This window comes from Centruroides vittatus, unplaced genomic scaffold (genome assembly GCF_030686945.1).
Source record: "Centruroides vittatus isolate TY-2023 unplaced genomic scaffold, ASM3068694v2 contig_799, whole genome shotgun sequence".
Classification (NCBI taxonomy): domain Eukaryota; kingdom Metazoa; phylum Arthropoda; class Arachnida; order Scorpiones; family Buthidae; genus Centruroides; species Centruroides vittatus.
In genome coordinates, this window is record NW_027122516.1 from 2,884,609 (window position 1) to 2,899,649 (window position 15,041).

Here is a 15,041-nt window from a genome sequence, read left to right on the forward strand (position 1 = left end):
ATGGTATATACATCAAAGAAAACTGCTAGAATATAAATAAAACCTTTGCATAATCTGCTCTGAAGTATAATTGAAATTGCAAACTCATGCCTATAGAATGATGACTACTCCATAGGCAAAAGTTTTCAATTTTAATTTAATATAACCCATCCCATTGCATAACTTGCACAGCAGGGCATAGTTTAGCAAGATCAGTTATAGTAGGGTGGCTCTAGAAAATTGTGGGATACTAAAAATTTATTATTTATATTTATTTAGATAAATATATAAATAGATATCATCATCTGGACAAGAGACAGGAGTGGCTCAAAATTTTCTAGGACTGGCAGAGCCGTCGCTGTTCCTCCTCTAGCTACAGGCCTGCCTATAAGCTTTTTCAAATTGTCTTTTCAAAACACACATACCCTGCAAGTAATATGTGCAAAAATATAGTAATTCTGAATTCTAAATGTAAATTAAGCTTCTTATTATTTATATTTGTAATAATTATAGTGCCAAAAATTGCTGCATTACAAACTTATTAGTCAAATTTATATAATGTTGGCTTTGTGAAGTAATTAATATTATATTGTACAGTAGACTCAATTAACTGGAAAGCAGATTAATCCTGAGATTCCAAAAATGCCTATGGACAAGTCATTGTAAGTAATCATAAATTGCTTTATAATTCATCTACTTTGCAGACAATTGGCCAGGAGGAGAATGATACACTGATGAAGTTTATTACAACTAACTACATGAGATAGTTGAATAGAATATAAATATTCAAAATAATACCTGAGAAATGGCCATATTTTGTAGGATGAAAATCATCTGGACCCTTTCTGTTTTCATGCCTGTAATCTGCACTTCTAATACTGTCTCCAACTGTTGATAAACAATCAGACTCGTAATTAATATTAGTTATTTGCTTTCCTCTAGGGCTTGTTTTAGGTGTGGCATAAGGTGAATGATGAGAAACAGATGGCACTACACTTGTGCTGGATGGAGATAATCGAGAACTGTTTGAATCAGTGCTATTATTATAATGCAAATTATCTGAAAAAAATTAATATTTTTTATATTTCAACTTATAAAATAATTTGAGATATAATCTTAAGTTACCTTGAAATGTAGGGTTATAAACACTTAAAGGTTTCTTTTTAACTGATGCGGGATATCTATGTGAATGCAAACTACCATATTGACCATCACCAGTTTCCTTTTGATAATCTTTATATGCATATGATCTGGGCTGGTCAGGATGGAACAAGCTTTGTGAATGGACGTTTCCTATATAGTGTTTTTGTGGAATGGCATTTGAATTACTACTTTCTTCCATCAAGGTTCCGGACATGGATGTACGTAAATTGTGATGAGAAATCATCATTTTATTTCCAATACTGTTTGATATCCTTTCTGCATCTTCATAACAATAAGGTTCTTTTTCAATTCTTTCTACTTGTGCTGTTAATTCTCCCGAAAAGACTGCAGAATGACAATGGTTTACTGAAGATGATGCATAAGAAGGAAGTGGTCTTTTATTGTCTTGTTCTAACGGAACTGTTCCAAATATCTGAAAACAAAAATTCTACCATTTATTAAAGAATATATTTTTCTAAATTTACATTAATTTGAAATGTTAAATTGCTAATATAATTTAAGTGAAACAAAAAAAGAAATGACCTTATCACAATATTCAATGAGGAACTCAACAACAATATTTCCAAATTTTATATCAAGCATGGCTGCAACATTTTGTTCTGGTTGTCTTAGTAATGTAGGACCAAAGCAAACTCCAAGATTTGATATCGTCATTAAATTTTTATCAGAATGCTTTGCTACTCTATAAAAGAAATTATATATAAGAAATTTGAAAGTAATTGAATATAAATTTGTTAAATTTATTTATAAAATCATAAATTTTTCAGATCAATAAATCATATAATTAGTAAAAATGTTCAAAGATAGTTGAATTATAAATGTATTCTTTCACAAAATATCATGCCCACCAGTGACTGAGTGGGTAAAACCACCGAACACTGGTAATTGGTCATGGGTTTGTGCTTCTTTAACAGGCTGTCCACATGAAGTTTTCTGGGTTTTCTTCACGTTAGTCACATCTGAATAAGGGCCAGTTTCCATAAAAAACCTTCTGGGAGGCATTCCCCTAGGCAGATTGCCCATGTGTCATGTTGCCATAATTGAATAAAACCAAACCTCATTTAATGTTTCAATCTTCTAGAAACCAGGCAGGTAATTAAAATAACGAACACACTAGCCTTATAGTTTCTCCCAGCAGATGAAAAAAGTGGTTAGAGGAGAACAACGTTGTCCTATTAAAAGCAGATAAGAACAGGTCTATAGTTTTGATGAAACAAGCTTCTTGTAGAAGAACATTACTAAATTACATAAATGAAACAGAATGTGAAAAGATTCAAGAAGATTATATAGATTGTATGCAGGCTAGAGTAAAGAAATTTGCAAGTAAAACAGTAGTTGATTCACCTGATATACTTCACTTATTTGCTTTTGCGAAGACACAAACCAAAACAGGGTCTTAGGCCCATCTTAGACAAGGCTAGATCTCTTACCTGCAAACTGGAAACAGTGCTACACAACTTTCTAAGCAAGCACCTAGAGGGCTACCCATTTATAATGTCAAATGCAATACAAATGATAGAGGTTTTAAGGTGATGCTCTCTTACCAACAATGCTTGGATTATCATCTTGGACTTCAAATCATTATATCTGTCCATCAGATTGGAGCCTTGTTTTTGTAGTCTCCGTGATTGGCTCATACAGAAGGTTACAAATCCAGCATACCATCAACAAATTCTCAAATTATTGTACTTGATGTGTTATATTTCTTATTTCTGACTGGAAAACAACATCTACCTACAGAAAAGAGGGGTCCCCATGGGTAGTTCTTTATCTGGGGATGGTGATTTGACTGTTGGAGGCCAAAGTCCTACCTACATTCCTCCAGCACATCTGCAATTAAAAGAGATATATTGATGCTATTTGTAGAGTTTGGAATAGCAAACCTAACATAGATGAATTCCTCCAGTCCATGAACAACAATCCATATGGCTTTCTTCTACAATTAGACCAAATGAACAACACCAGTGCCCACTTTTTAGATATTTCAGTTTATTTTAATGGTAACGGCTTTGATATGAATGTGTACCATAAACCAAATTTTTTTCTGTTACATATACCAGCTGATTCTAATGACATAGTTGGATATAAAATTACCACCTTCAAAGCCCTCATAAGAAGGGTATTGAAGACAGCATACACCCATTGTAATATAACAGAAGATACAAAGTCAAAACTATAACACATTGCAGACATAGCTACAACACATACAAGAACTTAATTTACAGATTGGCCTGCACACAAGACAAAAACAAATGGAACCAGAATGTCCAAATAGCAATTAAAAGTTCACACGCACAATACATAAAACCTGATTCATCTGATGTCATGTCAAAATGCCCAGCCTAATGTTCCACTTTTTACATTTCGGAATTTGGTCGCTTTATATATTATGATATATATTCTTAAATAAAATCATCATTTAAATATTTTTAAACTTTATATTTTATTTATAATTGACAGAATTTTTACCTGCAAAGATGTTTGACGAGGAGTTCTAACATTTTAAAGTTCCTTCTTGGTAACTGATAAACCAGTGCATGGATATCTGCAATCTTTTGCAATTTATTATCTTGTTCTGTTAAGGATTGAAAAAAGAATTGAAACTATTTTTACGTTTTTTAAAATGTAATTTAAAAATTTATTTTATATAATTATAAATTTTATTTGTTAAGTAAAAAAATTAATTTATGTAAATTCACTTACTTGCTGCAGTTATAAAGGCACTGTGTAATTTGAATGTTAACAGAGGTTCAGCAAGATTCCTGAATTTAATAACAAAATTATACTGTATAATAAATTTGATATTATGTAAATAATATCTATATTAAAATAATGAAACATAAATTATGTGAAATGCAGATTAAGAAAATATAATAAAATAATCAGTCATCTAAGAAAATAAATGTAATTTTGTCAAGATAGATATATTTTTATCAAAAATTTAAATATCTCATATTACTTTGAATTTAAGATGCACTGTCACTTTTAAAAATGAATTTTTAGGAAAAATATTGGACAATAATTAGAAGGAAATATAAATTTAAAGAATTTATTAAAGAGTAAAAATAATATAATTAACATTGAAATAATGCATAACTCCAAGTTCTTTAAAAGTATAACAATAAGAAAAATCTGCTTTTGAAAATGATAAACTAGATTGTCCAGACTGCTTAAGAAAAACTGTTATCAGTGGCACCTGCAGACTATAAAAAAGCGGGCACAAGCTATAAAATACAGGTATTCCTTGATTAATGCAATTAATTAATCCCTCGACGCTACAGCATATATCAAAATTGCATTCAAATAGTGGTAACTTAGTATTCAACCAAATGAACAATCACAACTCTCTAGAACAAACTTTTGGTTAATAACAAATATTTTGGGCTGCAATTTGAAAAAAATTGTAGACCTATAAATTCCCACTGTCATCCTCTGTCTGTTTGTCCTTCCTTAATCTTGACAACAGAGTTAGATAGATTAAAACCAAGAACGGATATGGAAATCTTAGGAGCAGGAGGCCCCAATTAACTACAGTGGTGCCTCATATAATGTACTTAATCCATTCCAGGTGCACGTCCGTTAAGTGAAACGTCCGTTATACGAAACGCATTTTCCCATAGAAATACATGTTAAAACGTCTAAATTTGTTCTGCAGCATAAAATAACCGTACTGTATCATAAAAAAATGAACATGGGGTGCGTTCTTTTATTCCTCCGCGTAACTCTGTGTGAGCGACATCTGTTTAAAAATTCCAGCGGAACGCGTTCCTAAATTCTGGTGGGAGTGCGTGCCGTCGAACGGCAAAAACGGCCGCTTGTAGCAGTAGTTTACAGTAAAAAGCAACATGGCGTCTTCCGTGGCTCAGGTAGTTTTGTTTCTGGGTCCATTATGTGGTTTTATGAATGAAAATTTAAAAATTGTGAAAGCGCGAGTTAGCGCACGCGGTGATGTAAGTGTCTTTACAAATTTTTTTCGAATGGTAGCTGGCATTCAAATTTTTTTCGTGGCTATTTTGAATGCTCTTTCAACAAATAATCCATTTTATGGTTAAATTTTACAATCGGGACTCTTCTTTTGCCTTTAAAAGCTCATATTTTAGAATTATAGATTCCTCCATCACGATACTATCGATAGTGCAAGCGCTGCCATCTTTCTTTCACAGTCGTTCCTAAATGCCTACAAACAGCAGCGCACTCCCGTAGTAGCGGAGATGCAGAGCGACCGCTATTAAAGAACGCACCCATGGAGCAGTCGCCAATTATGCCGGAAAGTCTGTTGTTCCCAGCCAGTCTGTTGCTCGAGTCACATAACGGCCAAACAGAAAGTCTGTTGTTCGCAGCATCCGTTATTCGAGGCGTACGTTATACGAGGCACCACTGTATATATGAACTTCCAGCCTAGACCAGAAGTCACATTATTTCAATTTTAAAATTTTCCCTTGAAAGAAGTTGGTTGACCAGCACGACTCTATTGTTAACAGGAAAAGTATGATGTACAGAGGCAAGATACTACTAATTTGAGGTGGAGAGCATATATTTTAAATGAAATAAATTAAAAATATGATTAAAAATTGTAGCCCAGCATTGTGACCTTGTTACTATAAATAATTGCTTATTTGATTTTAATTTTATCATCAGTAAAAGCGAGTAACTAATTTAAAACTAAAAGTGAAACCTTAGAGTGCCCTTGGGATTAAGAAAAGGGCAACCTGACAACAAAGGGGACATGTGCCCCAAGTGCCTCAATGTACAGGCACCACTGACTGTTATTAAAGTGAATGCCAATAAAGCAGATATTTGTTATGTTAGCAGAAAACATTATAAAATTTGTGTTTAGATCTCTCTCTCTCTCTCTCTGCATGCCATATCAGAAATCCTCATGTCAGCGAACACCTGGCGCAGGTTAATAAGTGGTTAGTTAAGGCGCCAAGATGTATCCTGGGGGAAGTTACAACCAGAGTAGTTTCCCACTGCCTTCTCTGCTGTGCGATGTTACGCAAGGAGAAATGCCTTTCGCGAGGTCTTTTAAGGGAAATCGGCCCCTGTTCAGATGTTACAAATGTGGAGAAAACCGGGAAAACTCCACATGGCCAGCCTGTCCGAGCATGGCGCGAACTCGCGACCAAACTCCTAGTGTTTAGCGACAGAATCACTCAGCCACTGGTGGGTTGTTTAGACTTCTAAAGAGTATGAAATACACTAAGAATTTAAAAGGCACTTTGAATTTAAAACAAACATACTTTATCACATATGAGGAGCATTCATAAAGTTCCTAGAAAGTGGTTATTATTCATAATCATAACCCTATATTTATAATTAATTGAGCAAGCATAAAAAGGTTGAGACTTGTTTTATCATGTATTTGTGTCTATCTCCATCAAACTTATTTTTATTTCCAAATTTAAAAAAATGACATTAAAGATAGTCACTTGCAGTCGATAGATCAAAAACATTTTGTAGTACAGTGGTTAAAGCACTCATTTCTTTCAGAAAGTCTTAGAAGGATGATAAAACTGTATGGAAAAATGTTTTAGATAGAATGTATGTCGAAAAATAAAACACTAAATTGAATTTGCTGTTTTCATTTACATTTTCTGGAAAATTTGAACACTCCTCAAATTTCTCAAATTCAAGACATCTCAACTTAAAAGTTGAGATGTCTTGAATTTGGTTCCCTAAATGATGAAATTTTTTATTTAAATTGAAAATTATCAATAGCTAAAAGTTTATTGACCTCTGAAATGATTATATTTCATAACATACTCAAAGAGATTACAACTATTAGCCATTTAAATAACATTTTTATTATTTCGCTCAAGTCTTGCTGAGAATATACAAATCTTTATAGTAAAGTTTAAAAAAATATGTTTAGTGCTATAATAAACAATATAATGTCAATTTTTATAAGAATTTAATGCATAAATTTTAATTATTTAATCAAAGTGAATGTCTATAAATAATACCAACCTGAAATAATTTTTTAAAGCGCTAGTGATTGTTTTAATTTCCCATTCATTTGTATCTTTTAAGTTGATTTTTTCTATTTTATGTTTATCTACATTGAATATAAATAAATATATAAATAAATTTTTATTAAATATTTAAAATAACTAGAAATAAAATGAAATTTGCAATAAATATAAACTGTAATCTGAAATTTAGTCTATAATTTGTACATTTGATACATGCATTCAGATGTTTAGAGTGGATTTGCACACTTAAGACATAGCACCAAACTTTCTTTGTAGAACCTTCTAAACCAGTGTTTCTCAATGGGGACGATATCGCTCCCAGGTGGGCGATTTTTCCGTGTTGGGGGCGATTAGTAACAATTTATATTTTGGGGGGCAAAAAACAATTTTCTGGGGGCGATATAGTAAAACATTATATTAAGAATAATTAGGTATTTTATTCATTATATCGTACAATAATTAAACAAATAGCATTCCTATAATCTTCTTCCTTCCACTTTAAACCCTTTTCTGTCCCGTGGCAGGAATTATAATATTCGGGGATCCAGGGCCGGATTATCGAATAGGCAAAGTAGGCACATGTCTAGGGCCTGTAAGTCGGAGGGGCCCGGCTTCAGTGCAGAAGATTTCTCTGTTTGAAAATGAGTTAAATTTAAGAAATTCGATAGGACAGAAAATGCTGTACTTAACAATTCTTTTCTTACTAAGCTCCTCTCGACTAGCCATTGCCTAAAAAAAAAAGGTCAACAGCCTCCCGTGGGTCAGAAGTAACGTCACGGGATCTCGCGCCATCTAGATATATTCCTAGGGCCGCCTCTTGTGGTAGTACCGATGTATGGATGGTTATGATTTATTTTCTAAATCTACACCTATATGTCGCGACATCGCATATACGATATAGCGTTCAAGTCGAGTGCGAAGATATTACAGTTCAATAGTGTTTTATAAAAGAGTTAAAAAGGGTGACACTACAGTGTGACTCGGGGTGACACCACGATATCCGCACCGGGTGTCACCCATGCTAGCTATGCTAATGTCACATTATATACGATTTGTTTAGAAGCAACTTATTTAAATGGGGCCCCAATTTAAATTTTGTCTAGGGCCCGCTAGAGGCTTAATCCGGCGCTGCGGGATCCTGATTAGCCGATTGACAAAATTTTTTTCGAAGTGAAGGGGCGATACTATGTAACGGTTTTATTGAAGGGGGCAATACTACTGTAAGATTCGCCGACTTTAAGGGGGGATACAATTAATCCCGCGTCAGGATGAGCTTAAGGGAACCCGTGTATGTGGGCAGTGGCAAAGGAGGCAAATGATGACAAGTGTTTACATGCGGAAAACCGTTTATTTGGTCGAATACATGCTTACATCGATTAGGTTGATCCAAATCTCGGCGATCTTCAGAACGTAAGAGTTTGGCAGGTCACTATATCCAGTCCCGGGCGGACGAGAAGGGCCGTACAGCAATGTTGACGGAGGGTGGCACACTTAAAGTTCCGAGGGACGATACAGCACACACTGGTTTAATCCTCAAGAGGCACATCGGTCATTCTGAAAAACTCTTCTTTTGACCTTGAAGTCCCAGTTTTTATACGTTTTTCCGTGTCCTGTCCACCTTGTGGATTGGTCCCTCGTCCCTTTCCTCGCTTCCCGATTGGTCTCCCCTTTGTTTCCAAGCGCAAAACGAGACCATGTCGGGTCGCAGGAAAGGTCCGATTTGAGGTGTCTATTTGACACCCTTTTTCGACTATGCTCCAAGATTGTTGATAGAACCACAACACCTGCACTCATAATTTAATCCGTTGTTTGCAATTGATGTCATTTTGGAATTCTAACGATCACGCGATATTTTTCTATCTCTTCAATTTTTCCCTTTTTCTGAAACTGTTTTCCTATGTAAAATTTTTCTTTGAATACTTGTGTCAACCTTATATCTCTTTATGAGTGCGTGTGTCAGAGTTCTACCTTTGGATTAAACATTAACAGGTCATTTAACACGCGTTGACGTCATCCCGAGACTCGTTGTTTACATTTTTCGTTACGTTGTTTTGATTAAGAGTTTTTTTTTCCTCTCTCTCTCTTTCTTACATAATTTATCGTTATTTTTTTTCACAACAGAATTCTGCATTTTTGCGATTTCGAACCTCGTCTGGGTCCTCACACTACGTAACGGTTTTATTGAAGGGGGCAATACTACATAACAGTTTTATCAAAGGGGACGACGATTCGTTAGAGGTTGAGAAACACTGTTCTAAACAATTCTATAGTACAATTAATTTATATGCTCTATGTCCTTATTTTCTATTTGTTATATATTTTGTCTATGAGGACTTAGCCTATTAATAGATTAATAGGATGTATTGCACTGGTGTTTGGCTTTAGCAATTGAGGAAAATCTTATTCAGAGAATTCATTGTATGCGGCTGTAAGACATAGCTCTGTATTGTGATATTTGGAAAAGAATTTTTTTGGTGTATTCATTTACATATCAATGGAAAAATTGTTTTATAACATAGTGATAGGAATTCTTCTGTGTATTTGCTTACATATCGAAGGAATTGACAATAAAGAAATTCACCATGTTTTTGTAAACCTGCTGAGGAGGGACCTGAAGGTCCGAAACACAAAGAAAGTGTAAAGTGTGTACAGGTATAATACAAGGTGATCAATAAAGATTGTTTGTTTTCTCTGAATAAGGTTTTCCTTGATTGCTAAAGCCAAACACCAGTGCAATATGTCTTATTAATAGGCTAAGTCTTTGTAGACAAAGTACATAACAAATTCTCCAGTATAATGACTAACATTTGTGCCCCACTTTATATCAATGACATCACACAGTGAATTTAACCTGGAGATACATTCAATTAACGGAACATTTTTAAAAAATGCAACACTTACGTTTGACCTGAAGAAGATTTAACTGAAGGATCGAAAACGTTAGTTGTTACCAAGGTAATAGCTATTGGAGAGTTGTTTAGAAGGTTCTACAAAGAAGGTTTGAAGCTATGCTCACGACACCTTAAGTATATAAAAGCATGCACAATAATATATAATTGTGTGTGTTTTTAACTTGCTAGAAGTTGTGTGGTGTCTCAAAGCCAGTAACATATTTTTCAACTTTTCTTGCATTTAAAATTTCATTAAAAAATCTTATAAAAGTTCTATCTTACTAATCTTTCAATCTGGATGACATGCAGTTGACACTTCTTTCACTGCACAAATACTTTGAGAACCACTACATAAACTAACTAATGCAGTCCAACTTCATGCACTTCTTGTAGAGGTTAACAGCATGTATCGTCAATGAATCAAATAATATTTTATATTTAAAATCTACTAACGCATATGTTTTTATTTATGTTAATGCTTCTGAATAAATGTACTGTACTTCTCATAGATAAAATTTTTGTTTAAGTAAATACTTTGTTATAATTTTTGTTTCACTTGATTAGTTTATTGAGACTTTAATTAAATTAAACTTAATTACTTGTCTCAAAAAACATAAATTTCAGATTCAGCTTTATAAAAATAGTGATTATGAATAAGTTCCATATTGAAATATGTTTATAAGCAAAATATTTTATAAGAAAGTAAATTTTGAACAAAATAATATAATTTTTCTTACCAAGTGCTATTTGAGTGAGCTTATTTACTTTTGAATTGACACCAACAAGACGATAAAGACCTTCATCTTCCAAACCTTGAGATTCGATCACTTCAATACACTTCTTAACAAAACTGAATCCTATGTCATCTATTTCATCTAATAAAAAATAAAGTGATTATTATATTAAACAGCTTAATGATTAGAATACATTTTATTAAAAGAGAATTTACTTATTTACATTTTTCTTGATATGTTCCTTTACTTGAATGATTGGCAACCTGAAATATATGCTTAATTTTAACAAAATAACTTAATTTACATGACTAGAATTTAATTGATAAATTTTTAAAAACATTAAATAATATATTCAGAAAGATAAATTATATTAGAAGTTCAAAATTTAAGTCAATAGCAAGGTTGAGGCCGAAGTTTTAAATGCTAAAACGTGTATGTCGGACATTCAGTGCCACTTTCCTGTAAGCCTAGAAGTTTGACAATGGTATTTGGAAAGTCAGTGGAATCATGCTCGACATTCCAAAGGCAATTGCCAAACTTCTAGGCTTGCAGGAAAGTGGCGCCGAATGTCCAATGTACATGTTTTCGTGTTGAAAACTTCAGCCTCAACCTCGCTAATGACTGGCATTATCAGTTATAAATATTTAATGAGTATGATTAAAATTTTAAATAATTAATTTTTTGCTTTAGAATTATGTATAAGTATATTTACAATAAAAATTTTGGGTGTACTATTGATTACTCCCTGTGGAATTTCAGGACTTTGATTATATATTTGAACTCAGGGGACCGAGACGAGTTCAACGGTACCCTATTTTTGGACCGGAGATGAAAAATAAAAAAGTTATCACACTTTTTAAGTTACCATACTTTTTTAATGCTCTCATGCAGATGGCACCATAGTTGCTAGTATTGCCATCTTGCGGTAAAGTCTGCAAATCGTGACATCAGACTACAGTCCTCTCCCGGAGCGTTAAACACGCGATACGAGAGCGGAGAGAGCGACGCGACTTCCGATCATCGCGCGATCGCCATTTTGGTTAATGTTACTTATGGCAGCGACATGGCGGCCCGACTGACCTCTCGTTTGGGCGCCACCACACGCTGCCATGTGCTAAACTAGTGATCAATTCATGGTAGTTCTTGAACAAAGTAAAAAAGGGGGAAACGTCTACTAAAGGCAATTTTAACGGCAAGCGACGGGACTCTCGATCGCAATAGCGAGGCCGACTTAGCGGAGAGCGACGCGACTCCCTATCATTGCGCCGATCGCCAGAAAAAAGTATGATAACTTTTTTATTTTTCGTCTCCGGTCCAAAAGTAGAGTATCGTTGAACTCGTCTCGGTCCCTTGAGTTCAGATATATACCCAAACACATGAAATTCCATAGGGAGTAATCTATAGTATACCCAAAATGTTGAAAAGTATTTAATAAACTTGAAAGTTTAAATTAAGTTCTAATGTTTTTGGGTGAGGATCCTTATCTTCCATAAATGTCACAAGAACTAGAAGATCTTGTTTAAATTAAATAAATATCAAACTTTTTAAAATATATATGCTTTTAATATTAATTATTATAAATATTTTGCATACAGTGAAACCTCAATTTAATGGACTAATTGAGAAGAGGAATGTCCATTAAACTGAAAGTCCATTATATAATAAAGTAGGTTCTCTGAAGGTATGTGTTAGAAAATTGACAAATTAGTTAGTTCATTGTTTTTATCTATGTAGATATATGTAATTAAAATAAAGTATGTATGTATGAGAAGTTTTCTATATGTATTATTGCTTATATACTCACCATAGTTCTGAGACTGTAATAAACAAGTATACAATCTAAATCGATCATATACACTTTATGAGTGGTGACTCTTGGATTTGAAAAAATGTAAATAAATAACCTATTAATTAAATTACATATATAAAAAAAATATTTTAAAATTAACAGGGTGTTCATTTTTACATATGACATATGGATGGGAAATTTTGTTCATTAAATCTGAAAACCATTAAACTGAGGCTTTACTGTAATAATTATTTTAAATAAATAGTTTAGAATTTATTTTGGACAAAATAATGTATTTCTAGCTTTTGCAGCATTCCTAAAGATGAGGATCTTCTCTCAAAAACATTGAAACTTTAAATAAATTATTAAACTCCTTAAAAGACATCCAAATTTTAAAATAACAACTTTGCTTTATTATTAAAATTATAACAAATATAATGATTTCTATTCTGTTCATTGTACCTTGATGATGGCTGCCCAAACAGCATAATATGTTGAAAAATTTAAAAAAAGCTGATAATGACTTATTTTTGGACAGTCTTGATATAAATCTAATATAACAGTTTTTGAATTGTAATAAATTTAATATTTAAACATTATTTAAAATTATAAGTACTATATTTATATGCTAAATGTGATATATATTCTGCTTTTAGATAAAAATTTTTATGTTTTCTGCATAATGTAAAGAACAAAATAAATACTTTTTTAAAGCTTTAAAAATGAAAAATTATATTAGGTATATTTTTTGTGCTCTGAGAAAGATCAAAAAATGCTTTTGAATTTAATAAATATAGCAAACATTGCAGTAGCTTAAATAACTTAATCGAATTAAGCAAGCGTTAATTGTCGGTGGGCATTAATTATTCAATGAGATATGACACAAACATGTTTATATCAGAATTATTGAATAGTTTATTCTTAAAATTCTTGATTCTACATATTTTTTATATTTAAAACATAGAGAATAATAAATTCTATATAAACATATTATACAGACTGTAGAAAATTATAATAATAATTGCTTAAAAGAAAGGCAGTTTAGACAAAATGCTAAATGCAATGTGGCTAAATTTTCTGTTGCATAAATAAAGTTGCAGTTTTTAGAGATTCTTGAAAGATGATAATTCTATAAGTTTTATTGAATATCATTATGAACAATAATGGTTACCAACAAAGAAAGTAAATTGAATGACTACATGACTTTTAAACATTTCATGTTTAAAATAAAAGTTTATGTGAAATTAAACCTATACATAATAGTCAAAAATCCTTGATCCTAAGCATTTGAGAAAAAAAGGAGTCAATTTTAAGGTCAAACACAAACTTATTCATAAGAGTGGATGGTGTAGTAATGCTCCAGCTTATGTGAGGTTCCAGATAGAGTCCAAACTTCTTGTTAAATGCGCTGAGAAAAAATATTTTATTTTAAAAGAAAAGAAACAATAAGTCCTGAATGCGACAACACATGTTAGATAATAGATCAATGTCAGTCTGGAGAGTTAAACTGAATTGGAAAATTGGGAAGTTTAATGAAAGAAAAACATTTCATGTAGTAGTTAAAATTCCAAAATGTCCAAACAGGAACCATAATGATCTAAAATATGAGCACAGGTTTCCAAGTTTCATCAATATCTCCCAGTCAGAGTCAAGAGACTGTTGTCTCTTGACTCTGACTCTGAGTTGAATACTAAAGATCAATCTTTCTCATGATTAGTCCCTCCCTTATTTCCACCTGGAAACAAGAGAGGAGACCAATCAGGAAATGATGAGAAGGAGTCAGAACCAATCAGTAAAGAATTTGGGAATGAAATCCTTTAAATACCCCTAATTTCAAGGACAAAGCATGGATTTTCCTGAATACAACATTCTGAAGCAACCCATGCACACTCCTCTCTGCTTTCTGCTCCAACATCCTCCCCGTAATTTCTGACTTAAATCAATTATTGATCATTGTCCTATATCTGCTGGACTTAACCACGACACTGCCCTGGGGCTGACAAGGAAATGTGAAGTCCCGGACAGGTCCGAACCATCAGGAAATTCATAAAAAAACAGTTAATTTAGAGAAAAATTTAATTGTTTTAAAAAAGCAAAAAAAAATGGTTGTAGTTTGACACCTTTTGTTTATATTAAACTACAATGCAGAAACCATAAATCAGAGAAGGAATGTTGTCCTATGATCGGTGAGAGATTGAATTCGGCGTTGATTTTGATCTTTCTCGCGCTCTTGGTAAGGAGTCCCATTATGCTTCGTAATGAGGGACCAGCCACTCGGGAAACCTGATTGAGTGAGAATGACCAAGCAGAAGGGACAAAAGGAAGAACAGAGATTGATATAATCCTTGATCTTCAAGGACAAAATCACTTTCAGTAAACTGTGCAAACTGTGCACCTGCACATGGTCAGTCAACGCGCAAAACACAATTTTCCATCCATTGTAACCTGTGCCACTATAGACTCAGACTGTGTCACCAACACCAACTGATGGAGTCTCCCCACCTGCCACTGA

General features: G+C 33.1%; 2 protein-coding genes across 3 annotated transcripts in view; one reads left to right on the forward strand and one right to left on the reverse strand.

Moving 5' to 3' along the window:
* Noa36 (zinc finger protein 330 homolog Noa36) overlaps nt 1-15,041 on the forward strand; it is a 192,143-nt gene that overhangs the window by 119,838 nt on the left and 57,264 nt on the right. The window lies entirely within an intron of this gene.
* LOC136981921 (rho GTPase-activating protein 26-like) overlaps nt 1-15,041 on the reverse strand; it is a 34,506-nt gene that overhangs the window by 2,907 nt on the left and 16,558 nt on the right. For both annotated transcript variants that reach the window (XM_067278308.1, XM_067278309.1), the window contains 8 exons: nt 10,964-11,003; nt 10,744-10,881; nt 7,111-7,198; nt 3,847-3,905; nt 3,613-3,718; nt 1,666-1,825; nt 1,105-1,555; nt 778-1,038 (listed from right to left, as the gene is read on the reverse strand). In XM_067278308.1, coding sequence (XP_067134409.1) covers nt 778-1,038; nt 1,105-1,555; nt 1,666-1,825; nt 3,613-3,718; nt 3,847-3,905; nt 7,111-7,198; nt 10,744-10,881; nt 10,964-11,003 — 1,303 coding nt within the window. The remainder of the gene's footprint in view (nt 1-777; nt 1,039-1,104; nt 1,556-1,665; nt 1,826-3,612; nt 3,719-3,846; nt 3,906-7,110; nt 7,199-10,743; nt 10,882-10,963; nt 11,004-15,041) is intronic.